Below are 17,273 nucleotides of genomic sequence, written 5' to 3'. Positions count from 1 at the left end.
TCCTGGCGATTCTGGCACACTGGAGTTTGAGAACTGCTGCCACAGGTGTCTTGTGCCCCTGGGCCTGGGAGATTTTCTATGTGCCCTGGAGATTGACTGCCACTGGTCAAACCCGGGGAATTGTTCCCTTTAGAGTGTGCAGAGCACGCAGAGCAAGAATTGTCTGAAAGGCTATACCATCTTGGTAGATTGATTTCAGCCCTTGCAACCAGTCACCCCAGCCAAAAAATAAGCAGGTGGCTCACATTTTGGAAAGGATTACCCAGCACCTCAAATCCAGATCTAAGCCCATGCTCTCCAGAAGCTATATTGAGCCTCCCGAGAGACACAGATGCTGACAAGGATGGGCCCCCCAGACTTGCCTGTAAATAGCCAGGATTTTCTTGGAAAGAAGGCAAGGGCTAACTCCTTGCAGGCCAAGCATGCTCAAGTGTCGTCGACCAGCAGCACGCTCCGGCAGTCCCGTACACCTTGCTGGACTCCCAACTGACTTTGACTTCGTCCCTGAAAAAAAGGAAATCAACTTCAAATGTTGCATCTACTTAAACTTTGGACGTGTGAAGTCTAAACCAGTGCTGGTTGGGGCCTTGCTACTGAGAAAGCATGTACATTTTCTTTATGTTATGTTTTAGGAGCGATGGCAAGAATCACCGTGAGGAGTAGAAAACTGCCCCCCGACCTGCCTATGCTTGTCCAGGGCAAGAGCATCTCCTGCTGGGTACTGAGCAACCCTGAGGACACCTGGTGCTGGTCTGGCTGTGCAGGGGCTCACTTAAGCCACCGTCTTGCCTTGTTCTCACTTTTTTCTTTCGTACCAAGATCGTTCTTTCAGGAGACTGTTGGAAGGAGAAGAAATTTGCTCATCTAGGAATGTGTGTGCCCTCCCTCCCAGTGAGTCCCTTGGCCTGCCCCTTCCTGAAGCACCTTCCACACCTGTCTTTCCTGCTTCTAGGTGAATTCCTGGTCTGGCAGATTTCAAACACAAGCTTTACCTCCTAGCCCTGATCTCCTAGCCACACAACAGGTGACCTTTTGAAATTCTAGCGTGAATTCTCCCTTGACATCTCTTTTCCTCAAAGACAGCATTTCTCGTGTTCTTTAGCTTCTCTATTCTGAATGTCGCCACATTCTTGCAAACCTAGCATGCTTTTGAAAGAGACCTTACCCTCTCCAGGAGGCCTCCCAGTGACCCCAGTCCTGGCTGAAGCCAATCAGGGGAGATAGTCAGCCAGCCCGGGTCTGCGAGGCAGAAGGTGAGGGGCTGCTCCCAGCTCTGCCAGACACTATGTGGCCTCAGATTTGTCAGGTGCTGTCACTGGAGCTGGAGGAAGCTGTCTGGACCAAGTGGGATGTTAACTTAGAGCGTTTAGAAACTGTTTAATCAAGAGACTCTAACTGAGGTACCAGACAGAGAACAGGTGGTCAAGCCAGAGATTATTGCTGAATGGGAGCGTGGTTAAAAAATAATAGGAAGCCAATGTAGGGAGAGTCTAGAGCTGAGAGTACCTGAGAGATGGGAACCCACAGGGGGATAGCTCAGGGTGATATGAAAGAGGCCAGGGTGCGGGGCCAGCTCTACAGGTGTTGGCCCTGTGACTGTACCAGAAACAGACTGGAGACCGTCACACTGGAGCTCTGGAATGCAAAGGAGCAGATGAAGATTGGCAGCACACATGTGGCCCCACAGACCCGCAGAGTTGGTCCCAGGGCATTTGCTGAGCATGCTGGTTGAGCAAAATTTTGGATCTTTCCTTCCACAATTCTTCGCTCCTATAATTTTGCATCGAGCAACTTTACAGCAGTCAGCCAGCTGTGCAGACCGTGAATCTAGGCAGCAGCTCCTCAGCATGCTCCAGGTGCAAGGGACGCTGCGGCAGGCGGTCTACCTCCATGTCATTCTCGGCTGGTCTGCCCTGGCAAGAGGTTGCAGTGATGCCAGACTGTCTGGGTTTCTATGTGTTGCCTGAGCTTCCAGCTCCTATAAGTCCACTCGCCTCCATTTGCTCCTCACGTGGCCTCTGGCTGCTGAAGCCCCCAGTCTTGCCCTTTACCTGTTTTTATGCTGACTTTGAACACGTTTGAGCTTTTCGCAAAATGCTGCCCTTTTCAGTTTTCGTAATGTTTGTTTTAGGACTGAATTTGCTCAGCACTTAGCATATCTTCAAGTCTTTATTGAAATATATTCAGTTATGCTGTCATTTTTGGACACCCAATAGTAATTTCCCATTAATTCTTTCCCAAAGAAATAAAAGGATACACAGGTGAGGCTTCAGGACTGTTGAGTATGAAGAACCCTCATTTACTTTTTGTATAGCATACCATAGTGCAAGTCCAGAGTGTGGTCCTGCCCAACAGCATCAGTGTCACCTGGGAACTTGTTAGATATGCGAATTCTCAGGCCCACCCAGACCTGCTGGATCAGAAACTCTGGGGAGAGGATCCAGCAGTCTGTGCCTTGACAGGCCTCCTGGTGAGGCAGGTGCACGTGCGTGTTGAAGAACCACTGCGGTTTGGAAGCAGAGGATTCTGACTCAGTTGGTGAGCCATGGGCCCGAGCATTCACCTCTAGGAAGTCTGCTGTTCAGCCAGCTCTGCTCCATGCCCTGCCCCTGTCGGAGGGGGCTGTAAGGAGGGAAGCACCTTGCTAGCACCCATCCAGGCATCAGAAGAAAGAGCAAACTCAGCTTGGCCTGGGTTATCTGGTTGTAGAATCCTTTACACCCAAAGGTATAGAGCAGTGAGGAAAACCCAGTTCTTGTCCTGGAAGTATTCAGTGTAGGGGGAAAAAAGTGGAAGGCCTTTTCAACAATTTAACTAGTAAATAATTAAATACCTAGTGTTTACTATACCGTGAACTTAGATATGTTATTTTACAAAATGTAAGATTTTGTGCATTTTTGAAAGGAAAAACAAGAGGTCACTACCATTTCCCACTTTTCATGCACTGACTTGGGCTATGCTGCCCAGAGCCACCCAGGGTCAGGACTTCTGTCCGCTGCCCTCAGACATGCCTTGTGGAAAGGGTTTGAGAGACAGGGGCTCTTCTTGGGCTGGATCTCCCTAACTAAGGAACGGGGGCCTGTTCCCAGCCACGCCTGGATGGGCTCTGGGCTTCTTGACCTCGGCAGGGAGGTCAGTGTGGTTTCTGCTGTGTCTTCTGAGATTGTTGGCTGTTCCAACCAAGATACAGGTGACCCGCGCAGCTCTGAGGGGAACATGAATCGTGTGATATTGTGGCCACACCAGGAGGTGTGCAGAAGCTGGCCTCACTACCCACCTGTGGCCTCTGCCTCAGGCAGCTCTAGAAGGGGCCAGACCTCAGGCCTCAGTGTGACTTCTGTGGGCACTTTTGCCTTCGTGGGTCCCCTCTTCCATAATAAATACTAAAAACTATATTTGATGACTGTGTAGGTTTAAAGACAAATATCATGCAATCTGGATTCTGTTCAGTTTTTCTCTTCTGATTTTAAAATTAATTAAAATATTTTCTTGGGCCTCTGAAAGTGTCGTGGGCCCCAGGCACCATGCCCGCTGGGCCGAATGGAGAAGTCGGCCCTGCAGGGTATCCTCTTCGAAGATCCCTCTGCGTCTCACACACAGAATAACCCAGCCCTCTGGTTGTTTAGAAAATCGGCTGCGATGGCATCATCGGGTCTGCAGCTAAAGAAGATCGGTGCGGGGTCTGCAGCGGCGACGGCAAGACCTGCCGCGTGGTGAAGGGCGACTTCAGCCACTCCCGGGGGACAGGTGAGTACAAGGCCCCGAGGAAGGGGGGCCGTCACCACTCCTGGGGAACAGATGAGTGTGAGGCCCAAGGAGTTGCTGCAGCTACAGGACAACCTGTGCGTGTTGTATATTTTATTTCCTTTGACCAAAAGCCAATGATTGCATGCCTTCCCTGCATTACATATTTAAGGGCTTGTTGATAATAGATAGATGACCTGGCACTTCAGTTTTATGATTTCTGAAAGGCAAAGAAAGACATTTTAGCCAGAATGTCTTTAGGTTCCTAGAAGAGAATCGTTTGCCTGTGGCGCTCAGTGGCACAGCCCCCAGGTCCTTGAATCTCGCAGTAGCTACCCTGCCTGCCAGCTCCCATTGGAACTTCATGTCAGCCCATCTTCTGAGGTGCACACAGAAGGCAGCAAAGACGCTTTGCTACGTCATTTTTACCTGTAGATGGAAGAGCTGCTCGCTTTCTGAGTTTTCTGTCAGTAAAAGTAACATAGCATTTACACGCATCCCTAAAATGCACATGAAGCCATCTGTTCCAGGAAGTCTGAGATGCCTCTGCCAACTGTGACTGCAGAGTGACTAAGTATCCTATTTCCCAAAGGTAAGCCCCCCACCCCCACCCTGCAACACCATGCTTAGAGAGGTTCATCAAAATTCAGTTGATGGCCTTCTTAATCTTTCTGCCTGAACCCTCTTCACAGATGTAGGCTGCTTTACCCAGAGGCAGGAGATGGTTTCTGATCTCCTGTCCTGGAGGACGTCAGCCTTTGATGTCCAGGGAAGTTATCTAGGTTGGTACTTAACGAGGGGAGCATGAGGCAGGCAAGTCAAGCGGAGGGTGAGCTCTTCTCGAAGCCTTAGTGAGTGTCCCCTCACCCAGTGTCACCAAGAGCAACGTCACCAAGATAACTTATTGGGTGGACTGAGCTGAAAAGTTTATATGCTAATTTCCACAGTTGCTTTGTATAGAAGCTTTTCAGTTCAGTCCCAGCCAATAAGAGAACAGAGTCACAGTTATTCCTCCCCGGCCCACAGAGCAGACCTCTGGGCTAAGACAGCAGGAGTCTGTTCTTGCTTCTCCTTTTCTCTGTGTGGAGAGAAGACCTGGTCTGGAGGAAACGTTCCTTCTGGATATCTTGTGGAAAGGGCAACCTACTGCACAAACATTTTGCAGGATCTTGTTTTAGCAAAACCAGAGGCAAGTGCGAGTGCAAAATTGAATTTAAAAATTATGTTTCAGGCCCAGTAAGGTCTGGTTTCAGGATTTAAAGTCAGGTGCCCAGTCTGTGAAACAGGAAGCTTGTGTGAGAGTCTGTGCTTGCTGCATGGCTCTTGAGGTAAACTGAAGACGATGCTGCTGGAGCAAGTCAATTAGGGGGAAAATGCCCTCCGAAGCTCCGCTGTCCAGTACAGTAACCACCAACCGCCTGAGTCTCTTCAAATTTTAATTGTAATTAATTAAAATTAAACGTACTTAAAAATTCAGCCCTCAGTCCCACTAGTGCCATTTCAAGTTCTCTGTTGCCGCATGTGGCCAGTGGCTCCTGTGTTGGAGAGCACAGAGAAAGCACATTTCCATCCATTGCAGAACGTTCTCTCAGATGACACTCCTCTGGCACTTTGGTAGTTTCTTCTGTTTGTTTTGACATTTCTGGTGCCGCTTTCCCTATTTGGACCCCAGCTCCAGTTTGCCATGGGACTTGGGCCTTGCCTACTGCAGCTGGGCCAGCAAGGGCAGTTAGGAACAAAACCTCTGCAGGTGGCAAGTGTTTACTGTTGATTAAAAAAAAAAAGGAAGAATTAGAACCTTTTATTTAAACAGAATGTTGTGCTGAGCTCCAAGAAACCGACAACAATTTCTCCATTCTAGGGAAGACAGGTCGAGCACAACCATGCCTACTCCTTTCCCCTGGGCGATTCTGTAGAACACTGAGGAAGGTTCCACAACACACCTTTAAAAACCTCCACTGTCTGCCCCACAGCAGCTCAATTCCGAGAGAACCCAGCTTGGAGCAGAAGCATTCTCTTTTTCTTCCCAGGGTCTAGTCATTTGTTGGCCTTTGATCTTGGCACAAGCAGATCCATTGCTCCAATTGCAGTAGCGTCCTTTACTTCTGCTCTCCCCTCTCTCCATGCCTCACCCAGCCCACGCACAGGAAGGAAGTGGCTGTGACGTGCAGCCCCCCTCCTAGGGAGGTCAGTCTCCCATGTAAGGGCAGACAGCCAGTGGAAGCCTTCTAGGGTAGCTGTCCTCACCCTGGCTTGGGACTTAGTGTGCTTCCTTCCAGCTTCTCGGGCTCAAAAGCTTTAGCAAACCTTCATAGAAAGACAAGCACAAGTTAGCTTCACCCACCTGTAAAGGTTCTGTCTTTCTGAGCGGTTGCCAGATGTCTCACATTCTGTTTAAAGTCTCAAGCTGTTTTTTTCCAAATCCTCATGGTTGGGATCTGTGGGCCTAAGCTCATATCAATGTGGATTCTGTTTATTGAAGATGTGCATGGAATGCTCACTCACACATGAGTGAATCACTATCTACTATAGTTTCATCAAATACAAACCTGCAATCATGATCTGCCATTCTAGAATGCACATATAAAGATACTGGCAAATGGTCACCCATGAGTCCATTCACCCAATAAACATTTATTCCTCGCTACTACATTTTAAACACAAGGTATACAGAAATAAAAGTTAACTGTCACCAAGTTGGTCATAGTCGAGGGAGGGGATCCCCAGGCAAACAGCTTGAGTCCATGTGTGAGACAGAGGCCACTCAGCGGGGGGTGCTCTTGGGCCCCAAATTCTTGTGGGGCACCTCGCCGAGGCCTGCGGGCAGATGAGGGTGATGCCCAGCCCTAAAGGACAAGCAGAAATTAACTGAAAGTGGAGGCGGGGGAAGGACATTCAGGCTGAAGGAAAAACCCAACTTAGAAATGGTATAACAGCCCCAGGTCATGTAACCTCTAGGCGACTCCAAGTGAGAATGGATGGATTCGCTAATACCGGCAGTTTAGATAGGCAGGTAACTTTCATCTCTACCCAACTTGAAAGACGTGGGGGGAAAAAAGGAATGTCTTATCATCCTTGAGGGTGAATATCAAAGAGAAATACCATACCAGGAAGATAAAAAGGAATCAAATGCAGGATTTTTGCCCAGCTATACAAAGTCCTGACCTTTGCCTGAACTCTCCTGGGTCCTTTTATGTAAGTGCTTGAGCTGAGACTCCAGAGCAGACCCACCCAGGGATAGTGTCCACGCCCCCCAGGAGGTCCCCCTGTCATGTCCTTGAGAGGTCCCAATGCAGTGAGTAGGGATATGGCATCCTGAGTGTAGGTTGTTTCTGACCTTCTGGCCTGTTGCCTCCCAACTTTGAACAAGTGAGGTCCTCAGCAACTCAACAATAGGAGGAATCAACTCCAGTTGGCTATCACATTACTTTTCTGGTGGATGGGCTTCAAAATGCTCAAGCCTTTGGTTGAGTTGGAACAGTTGAGTTTTCATAATTTAGTAATTTGAAAGTTCTTGGTGTGATGCTTTCACTTCATTCATTAAATTGTCATTTTAACATTATTATCTTTATTCCATGCTGTTCTTCGACACTAGAAAGGTAACTAGTGGCCATGGACATCCAGGACACACCTGAACTGAAGTCCCCACCAAGAACCAACCACAGTGCCCCATGGGCTCCGAAGCCCTCTGCACTTTCTTCTCAAAGAGAACATCTTCAATCAGTTCTTAAAAGGGAGGGTGAACGTGATCTATCCCTTTTAAATGTGGATAGATCCATGTGTCACATTTATTCCATAATTACCTTTAGAACCTCTGCCACGTGCCAACTTCTATGCTGCAGTCTCTAGGTGCGGGGTGTGGAGGTTTCGTTACTGTTACTTGATGACGACACATAATGACTCTTCTTTCCACTGTGATTAGGAACTGTAGTATCAGTTCCTGAAATATACACGTAAACCAATTGCAATGTATTTCTTTTCCTCAGTCAAGAATAATCTGTGTACGAAGGTGTCCACATGTGTGATGGCAAAGGCCGTTCCCAAGTGCTTCTCATGTAAGATGTTTGAATAATATGCACAGTCCTAGTGGTGACATGCCTGGTGTGGGGTCCTTGCCTTGCTTATATGCCTGAAGCTTTTCTGAGTGGAGTCAATGGGAGTGAGTCATGCATGAAGCCATGGATAACGTTACCGCCGTTTATCATTTATCACTTATATATAATTGACATTTGAGTTGCCAAAAAGAAAAACTATAGAATAAAACCAATTTTAAACCTATAAAAGATAAAAAGTCATGAGATTGGAGGCATGCCCTAATATGCCAGGGGTACATCTTCGTTCTCCTCAGCCACACGTGGCACTTTGGCAGAAAATACTAAGACATGCCAGAAAATTTAGCCTCAGATGGCACTTTCCTCCATAGGAAAATTTCCATATTACAGGATTGGATTACCCAAAGGGCAGAGGGCACTTGGTAACACCCTCCTGCTCTTCATGCTGGAGATGAAGGTCATGGCCTTGCTTTGGCCCACCTGCGCTGACCTCACATTCTGAGAGCTGAACAGGAGCATTGGTCTAGCTTCATGGGCTTCCCAAACAATGAGTGCTTTTCAGTTAGACCCAGCACAACTTTGAGGGCTAAACATAAAGATAGTAATATTCTCATAAACGACTTTCGTAGAAAGGGAAAACTATAAACTTAGACAACAATCTCCCCAAGCATTTTATAAGATAACTACAAAAAAAAAAACTTTGATTTTTCTTTTTTTTTGAGGAAGATTAGCCCTGAGCTAACTACTGCCAGTCCTCCTCTTTTTTGCTGAGGAAGCCTGGCCCTGAGCCAACATTGTGCCCATCTTCCTCTACTTTATATGTGGGACGCCTACCACAGCATGGCGTGCCAAGCGGTGCCATATCCGCACCTGGGATCCGAACCAGCGAACCCCGGGCCGCCGAGAAGCGCAACGTGCAAACTTAACAGCTGCGCCACCGGGCCAGCCCCCCCCCCCTTTTTTTTTTTTTTTTAATATGTTTGCTACAACCTTGTGAAAGAGTCCCGGTCCACACAGCCAGGTCTTTCCCTGTATTCCACCGTGGTACCTTACCAGCTCGATGGTTTTCTTCCAAAGTTAATGCTACTGGAAGAACAAGGGAAAAAAATGTGACCCCCAAATCATGTGAAAGCAATGTACTTGGGAAATTCAGACAAAAATTATTTCACAGGGAAATGTGCTCATTTTCTCGTAATATTAACTATTCAGAAGATTTGAGACAGTTTTACAGTCAGCATCACTTTGAAGTTGTCCTTAAGGCAAAAATGGCATCTCCTGAAACAGCAGCAAAGACATTGAATTTTATCCCTGGCTTCCTCATGAAACCAAATCATGTCCCTCTAACTGGGTGTCTCCTGCTTGATGGCAGAGACTAGAATGGAAAATCATTCCAAGGATAAAGTCTTGCTACCTTACCTAAAATGTGACTCTATCCTGTGACTTCTTAGAGTGGGTCCTAATCATAGTTCATGCCCAGTCAACATGGTGGTGTCTGGTGTCTGCACGGGGGTCTGCTGGTGTCTGGGGGATGACAAGGTGCTTTGGGACTTGGTGATGGGAGTCGTTCCCCAGCTGGTCACTCTTCAAACCAGCCTCGGAGTAGGCTTTGAGCTCTGGGTGAGAGAGAGTAGGAGCTATTGGAAAGAGGACAATGAGTTAGAGGTGGTTTCCTTGGTCCGTGGACAGAGGACCTGCCTTTCATTTCAGGTGTTTCTCCTTCCTGGTTCCCTCCGTATCGTGAGTAGAGAAGCTCGTCTTAGAAAGAAAGGTTAGCAGAGCCTGTGCACAATGACCCCCCGGCCCTGTTACTCAGAGGTCACCTGAGGATGAGCCTCACCTGAGTTGCATGTCTGCCCTGAACTTTTCACTGCTCATCAGCCTTTGCTCCCGCAGGTACAAGAGAAGAGAGGAAACAGGTACCTTTCATTTTGCTGCTTGTGCCAAAGTTAAGCTTAAAAGTAGACATGGTGACTATGCATTGGTGGAAAATGTATCTTGCTGTGGAATGTGGAAAATTAACTAATCTGGACCATGGCAGATGTGTCTGTTGCCTCAGATTCTGCAGCCTGGTGTAGCTAACACCAGGGTTCGTTAGTCACGAAACAGGAAGATTCCACATAACAGCAGCTTCTTTCAGAGAACAGTTTGATTCTTCAAGCAGATCCTATTCCTATGTCTGATTTGTGGCTTAAATGACGATGCCTCCAAAAAAGGTTTTAATCACATTGACCCTAAACAACTTTGTCTCTGTTTTTGACACTTTACTATTTTATATGCCTGGAATCCAATAATTCTTCAAACTCCCCTAGAAGGAATGGATTTCACTAAGAGAAATTTGTGGTACAAAATCCAGTGCTGTAATCCTAGAAGATGGATTTTGTTAGTTTGTTTTGGTGGGGAGAGGAGGGCAGGTTTTGTGGCCAAACTTCTTACGTAGGGAAGCATTTCTAAAGCAAAAACTATTTTTAATAAAAAAATCTTGCCTTACCCTATAAGGACTGGACAGTGCAGGGGCTGTGTGCAGGCTGCTCGGGCAAGTCAGTGTTGCTGTCCCCAAGTCACAGTGGTTGGAAGGGATCGTACTGGAGGGAGGATCACTCCCCAGTTGGTTAAAGTCGTCCTGCCTGGGAATCAGGACGGATCAGGGCACGAGAAGCAGACAACTGCTGCTGTCAACTGGACTCTGTTTACCTCTCTGGAGTCTCCCCAAGCGTCATGTAGAACATTTATTCATAAATATCTGAGGCTGGATCTATAGTAATATTGTCTAAGCATTTGCGATCAAGACTGAAGAACACTGCTGAACTTTCCGTTCAAGATGGCTGGTTAAACACAAGGGCTTATCTCCTTGTCTTCCCAAGATCACCTTAAAGTGAATGAGAAGGAACTTATTAAAAGGTCCAGGAGAACAAGGACACCTCAGGTGGATGTTCCTACCTGTGTGCATCACACTAAATAGACTTGGTTTTGCTGCAGTAAACAAGCAAACAAACAAAACACAGTGCAGAAATCCCCCACATCTCAGTGGCTTAACACAAAAGTTTCTTTCTTGCTCATGCTGCATGTCCAACATGAGCTGGCAGGAGGCTCTCCATATTGCGGCCACCTGTGGACCTAGGCTGACAGAGATTTTATTGTTCACACGCTGCGACTGTCACCTTGGCAGGAAAAAGGGAACTCATCAAGTCAGGCCCTAGTGCTCCTAAAGGTCTTACACCCACGTCACTTTCACTCACGTTTTAAGGGTGAAAGTCAGTCACATGGTCACACAATTTAAAGAGGGCCGGGAAATGTATTCCTACCATGATTCCAGAGAGAGACGTGGAAATATTTCGTGGCCAGCACCACAGCACAGCACCTATAGCAAACTTCTCTGCAGTCCAGTATTTCGGTTGTCAGCACATAGCAATGGCTCCCTGCCCCTCAGCTAGGAGCCAGTCCTGACTGTCAGCAAACCACACCCAAATACGGAGACAACCCGTCTGTGGCATCCTTCTCAAAATCATCTGCAACGCAAGTGGGAAAGACTGAGATAACCTGAAAAGATGACCTATGCGAAGACCAAGATAACTCAAATAATAGAAGCTCAAAATCTCTAGTAACTATTCTTAGAAAGATTTGAGATGCTCTTTTGTCCATGAAACAAGTACAGAATGCTGTAAGAAGATACAGAGAACAAGATCTCAAATATTGAAACTATGACTATCATATTAAAACCATGTGATAAAAGGCACCATAAACAAACAAAAATTGACAGAAAAAAATGTTTACAAGTCTAGTAAACAAAAAATTTTAAGTCTAAAATATATTAAATATATATTAATAGACATTAAAATATATTTTAAAAAATAAAAACAAAAAGTAAGTAGAAAAATGGACAACACTTAGAAATGAGGCTGTTAACTGAAGGGGAAATGCAAATGGCCAGTAGGTATGTGATAAGATGCCAAGCCACACTGGTAATGAAGGAAATGCAAATTAAATCTACAGCATAACATTTTTTTCACCTATTAGATTAGCAAATAAGAGGATTGATAATTTCGAGTATTTAGAAGTCTGTGAATAAACACGTATTCTCCTATAATATTAGTTGACTTAGATTTTAGTTAAACCATTATGGAGGGCAATTTAGCTGTGCATTTAATATTTAAACTGCATGTGTATTTGACCCAGCAATTCTCACAGCTGGCCTGGTAAGACTTTGTATATATGCACAAGAAGACGTGCAAAGCTGTTAATTGCAGTATTGTTTCTTTCTTTTTTTTTTTTTTAGCATCTTTGTAGAGATATAATTCAAGCACCATAAAATTCACCCATTTAAAATATACAATTCAGTGGGTTTTAGTACATGCACAGAGTTTTGCAACTATCACTACAATCATCCCAAAAAGAAACCTCACACCGATTAGCAGTCATTCCGCATTTCCCTCCTACCCCAACCATAGGCAACTACTTTCTGTCTATGGTAAACATTTCATATAAGTAGTATCATACAATATGTGGTCCTTTGTGACTTGCTTCTTTAACTTGACATAATATTTTCAAGGTTCATCCATGTTGTAACATGTATCAGTGCTTCATCCTTTTTATTGCTGAATAATAATCCATTGTATGGTTATATCACATTTTTTAAATACGTTCATCAGCTGATGGATATTGGAGTTGTTTCCATGTTTTTTGGCTGATAATGCTAATATGAACATTTGTGTACAAGGTTTTGCATGAACATATGTTTTCATTCTTCTTGAATATGTACCTAGGAGTGGAATTGGTAGGTCATATGGTAATTCTGTTTAATTTTTTGAGGAACTACCAAACCCTTCTCAAAAGTGCCTGCAACATTTTTGTAGGGGAGGAAGACATTTCCTCTACCCACTCTGGGTCCTTCTGGCCAGACAACAAATTAAATTCACATAAGACAGAATAGCAGGAGAAAATTAAACAAAGCTTTATAACATTTATACATGGGAGGGACTGAGGCAAACTGAGTAACTCACCAAAATGGCAGAGGTCTCACCTTAAATACCAGCCTCAGCTAAAGACAAAGGAGGATGTTTGGGGTCGGAGGAGCCAGTTATGGGAGATTACCAGACAAGCACAGTAAACAAGAGTAAGGTTATTAGGTAGATTTATGTCCTTACCTTCTGCATTGGTAAGAGTTTCTAGAGATAGGGTCATCCCCCCTTCTTTCTGGTACAGAGAGGGAAACACCCTTATGGATGGAGATTTCCTTTACAAATCTAAGTGTCTCTTACAAAGGGTAACTTCTGTTTTTCAGGGTTTCTCTCATGTCTGCAGTTTTTAAAAGTAACAAGCCCAAAATAATCCTCACGCCAAAGAGACATGGCTTGGAGCGGCCAATTCCAATCCCCCACATTTTACATTCCTACTAGCAATGAATGAGGGTTCTGATTTCTCCACATTCTCTCCAGCACTTCTTATTGTCTGTTGTTTTTGTTACAGGCATCCTAGTGGGTCTTTTCTGTATGATCTGAGGTAGGCATCTACTTTCATTCCTTTGTATGTGGATATCCAGTTATCCCAACACTGTTGGAAGCACTATTCTTTCCCCCATTAAATATCCTTAGCACCTTTGTTTTTGAAACATCAATAAATGATTTATTTTCAAACTTTGAATTATATTCCATTGAAGAAATGTTTGTCCTTATGCCAGTACCGGTTGTCTTGGTTATTGTAGATGGCTGGAAAACTTTGAAATCACAAAGTATCAGTTCACCAACTTTGTTCTTTTTGATTATTGTTTTGGCTATTCTGGGTTCCTTGCATTTCTCTATGAATTTGAGGATCAGCTTGTTATTTTTTGCAAGAAAAAAAAAAGAACCAGCTGGAATTTTGATAGGAATTGTATTGAATCTGTAAATCAATTTGCAAAATATTCCCATCTTAACAATATTGTCTTATCCATGAACATGGAGTGTCTTTTCATTTATTTAGATCTTCTTAGATAAAATGTTTTTTAGTCTTTGGGGTAGAAATTTTGCACATCTTTTGTTAAATGTATTCCTAAGTATTTTATTCTTTTTGATGCTATTTAAGTCAAATTGTTTCTTTAATTTCATTTTGAACTGTTCATCCCTAATATATAGGAATGCAGTTGATTTTTGTATATTGATCTCATATCCTGCAACCTTGCTGAACCTGTTCTAATAGATTTTAGTGAATTCCATAAGATGTTTCTATACATAAGATCTTGACATCTGCAAAGAGAGAGAATTTTACTTCTTCCTTTCCAATCTGGATGCCTTTTAAAAATCTTTTTTCTTGACTAATTGACATAGAACTTCCAGTACAATGGTGAACAGAAGTAGGAAGAGTGGACATCCTTGGCTTCTTCTTGATCTTAGTGGAGAAAGCATTAAGGATTTCACCGTTGTCTGGTATTAGCTGTGGGGTTTTTGTAAGTGCTCTTTATCGGGTTGAGGAAGTTCTCTTTTATTCCTAGTTTGTTGAGTGTTTTTATCATGAAAGGGTGGTGTTGAATTTTGTCAAATGCTTTCTCTCCATCTATTAAAATGGCCCATGTTGTTTTTGTCCTTTATATAGTAATTACATTGATTAGTTTTTATATATTAAACCAACCTTGAATTCCTGGGGTAAATCATATTTGCTCATGGTGTATAATCCTTTTCATATGTTGCTGGATTAGATTGCAATATTTTTTTGAGAGATTTTGTGTGTGTGTTCATACATGATACAGCATTGTTTCTAATAGAAAATTTTCAAATAACATAAATGTCAATCATTAGGAGAATAGTTACATGAACTACATAGCAGTTGAAATGAAAGATAAAGTAAAGCTATACAAACTCACATGGATAGATCTCTAAGACATATCATGTTTTTTTAAAAAAGTGTAGTATAGTACAATATTTAGTCATAAGTTATTCTTAACACTTATGTAAAATATAGAGAAATATAAATATGAAAATACTACACAATATATTTTTTATTGTGTAGATATATGTATAAATAGTAGAATATCTGAATGAATGTACACCAAACTGATAATGACAGTTCTCGCAGGGGAAAGGAGTGGGATTAGGGAACTTGAGAATTACCAGTATTACTACTTTTTAAAATTTTTTTAATTTTTTTTTTTTTTTTCGGTGAGGAAGGTTAACCCTGAGCTAACATCTGTTGCCAATCTTCCTCATTTTTTTTTTCCTCCCCAAAACCCCGGTACATAGTGTATATCCTAGTTGTATGTCCTTCTAGTTCTTCAATGTGGGATGCTGCTGCAGCATGGCTTGATGAGCAGTGTGTAGGTCTGCACCCAGGATCCAAACCTGCGCTTCCTGGGCCACTGAAGCAGAGCACATGAACTTAACCCTTACGCTACTGAGCCGGCAACTAAAATTCTTGCAATGAGAAAATACAAGTGTATTTGTGTAAATTTTTTACAAAAATAAAAATAGACTTGCTGATACACATAAACCTGTGTCCTAACAAATTTTACAATAAACCAAGGAAAAGTCCTGTTAGTTCTCAACACTATCTTGTCCCTCCCTACCACACAAACCTACTGTGAGCAGTTGGTATAGTCAGAACTTGTGTCACTTAAAGATTAGTAATAAATTTAGAAAGAGAATCAGCACAGGATTTATACAAGTATACTGCAACAGGAAAGAGGTAAAGAGACAAGGAGAACAAATGACTGATAAAAAAAAAATTACCAGCAAAATGTTACCAAGGAGAAGATGCAAATTGTGACCAAATGTTACTGCCATAAATTCCAAAAACTGGTTAAACAATAGCCTCAATAAAATAAGAACTTATAGCTAAGATACGGGACCTCAAGGAAGATACAACGAAGCAACAGAGGGAGATGAAACATGCCTTAGCAGAGCTGAAGAAAGATATACAGGAATAAAGTAAATCCATCGCAGAACCAAGTCCACATGGAAGCAAAGGAAAGTAACACTGCTGAGAACACAATATGAAGCGTGAAGGACAGAGTTGAGAAAAATGAGCAAAGCAATATGGAAATGAACGAAGAATCAAAGGATAAGAAATTAAGTACATGCTATGGAAGAAAGAGGAGATCAAACATAAATAATTTGATATCCCTGGAAAAAAAACAAAGAGACCAGAAAAATATATTTAAGTATAATAATAGTATAGCCTTGTGTCCCAGGAAACATTTACACTAAACTATGACTAGCCTATTAGATTTTAAAGGTAAGAATCCTTTGAGTGTCTCATCCAAATTTTAGGTAACCTAATAAATGGAAAACACCAGATTGACCTTAGACTTCTCCACACTAGCATTCAATGGCGCAACTTATATAACAGCCTCAGAGAAAGACAGTGTGACCCAAGAATTTTATACCAGCCAAACTGACATGCAACTATAAGGACAGTGAACCATAATCTTTTACTTTATTATATTTCAGAAAATATAATTCCCACAAGCCCATCTCTAAGAGAACAAACTTGGGGCAAGCAAGAATTTTTTGGAGAAACTGTAGCAAAAGGACATAAAATGAACATTGTTTTTTAGGTCTAAGACTAAAACAACTACAGGAATTATCTTAGCAAAAGATAAATGTTATAAACTAATACAACATAGGAATAATGATACAATAAGAGTGGAAATGGGATGTAAGAAAGTGGAGTGTGGAGTAATCATGCTGATTTTCCATGTTTTAGTATCAAGGGATTAAAATACTGCACTTACAACTGATGTCACATAATAGAAGTGTAAATATAATTAAAAGTTTACAGGAAAACATCAGAATGAAAAGGAACTAACAATTAACTAAACGTATCTGTGAAAGAAAGACAGAGGTAAGATACTGACTCACACACACGCCGTGTTGCCATGACCAGTGTGATTACAGTTGCTCTGCTCTGAGGCTCCTTGTGCTGTTTGGAAGGAAAACAATATGATGATCTCTGTAGATGCAGAAAGGCACTGGATTAACTTCAAGACTTCTTCATAACAAAAGCTCTTAACAAACCAGGATAGAAGGGGCCTTCCTTAACCGGATAAATGAATCCCTTCACATTCTCAGAGCAGACATCATTTTCGGTGGGAAAACCTTGGAGGCATTCCTGTGAACTTTGTGAATGAGACAAGGATGCCACAATCTCGTGTTGCATACAACGTGGTTTTGTAAGTCCCAACAAGAATGGTGAAAGGAGAAGAAATTAAAGGCATACAGATTGGAAAGAAACAAAGCTATCATATGGACAGATGTTTCAGTTAGCTACATAGAAACCTAGCCAAAATACACATGTTATTATAAAGAATAAGAGTGTTGGAAAGCAGCTAGCTACAGGATATAGTGTACAAGATATATTGTACGATATATAAGATATACGATATACTGTCTACCTGTCCTTTTATAACTTTTCAATTTTGTACCTTGAGCAAAACTCTATTTTAAAGTTGTCCTTGATCTTTCAAAAACCGTGTACAATATCCTAGTTATGTAAAGTGATGTGTGTATGTTC

General features: G+C 42.9%; 1 protein-coding gene and 1 long non-coding RNA gene across 13 annotated transcripts in view; one reads left to right on the top strand and one right to left on the bottom strand.

Annotated features, from left to right (window-relative positions):
• Window positions 1-17,273, top strand: part of ADAMTS17 (ADAM metallopeptidase with thrombospondin type 1 motif 17) — a 338,906-nt gene that overhangs the window by 237,888 nt on the left and 83,745 nt on the right. For 6 of the 11 annotated variants that reach the window (XM_070620368.1, XM_070620352.1, XM_070620358.1 and 3 more), the window contains exons 15-16: window positions 3,627-3,747; window positions 7,731-7,799. In XM_070620368.1, coding sequence (XP_070476469.1) covers window positions 3,627-3,747; window positions 7,731-7,799 — 190 coding nt within the window. The remainder of the gene's footprint in view (window positions 1-3,626; window positions 3,748-7,730; window positions 7,800-17,273) is intronic. The other 5 variants (XM_070620387.1, XM_070620376.1, XM_070620420.1 and 2 more) reach the window with 1 other exon arrangement.
• Window positions 1-17,273, bottom strand: part of LOC139083487 (uncharacterized) — a 70,853-nt gene that overhangs the window by 2,835 nt on the left and 50,745 nt on the right. Inside the window, exons 2-3 of one of the 2 annotated variants that reach the window (XR_011540244.1) lie at window positions 3,278-5,508; window positions 363-504 (exon numbers count right to left, since the gene is read on the bottom strand). This is a non-coding gene — a long non-coding RNA (uncharacterized lncRNA). Of the gene's footprint in view, window positions 1-362; window positions 505-3,277; window positions 5,509-17,273 lie in introns of those variants that run through there. The other variant, XR_011540243.1, reaches the window with a different exon arrangement.

This window comes from Equus przewalskii, chromosome 1 (genome assembly GCF_037783145.1).
Source record: "Equus przewalskii isolate Varuska chromosome 1, EquPr2, whole genome shotgun sequence".
In the NCBI taxonomy this organism is placed as follows: Eukaryota; Metazoa; Chordata; class Mammalia; order Perissodactyla; family Equidae; genus Equus; species Equus przewalskii.
This window is presented reverse-complemented; position numbering and strand designations above follow the sequence as displayed.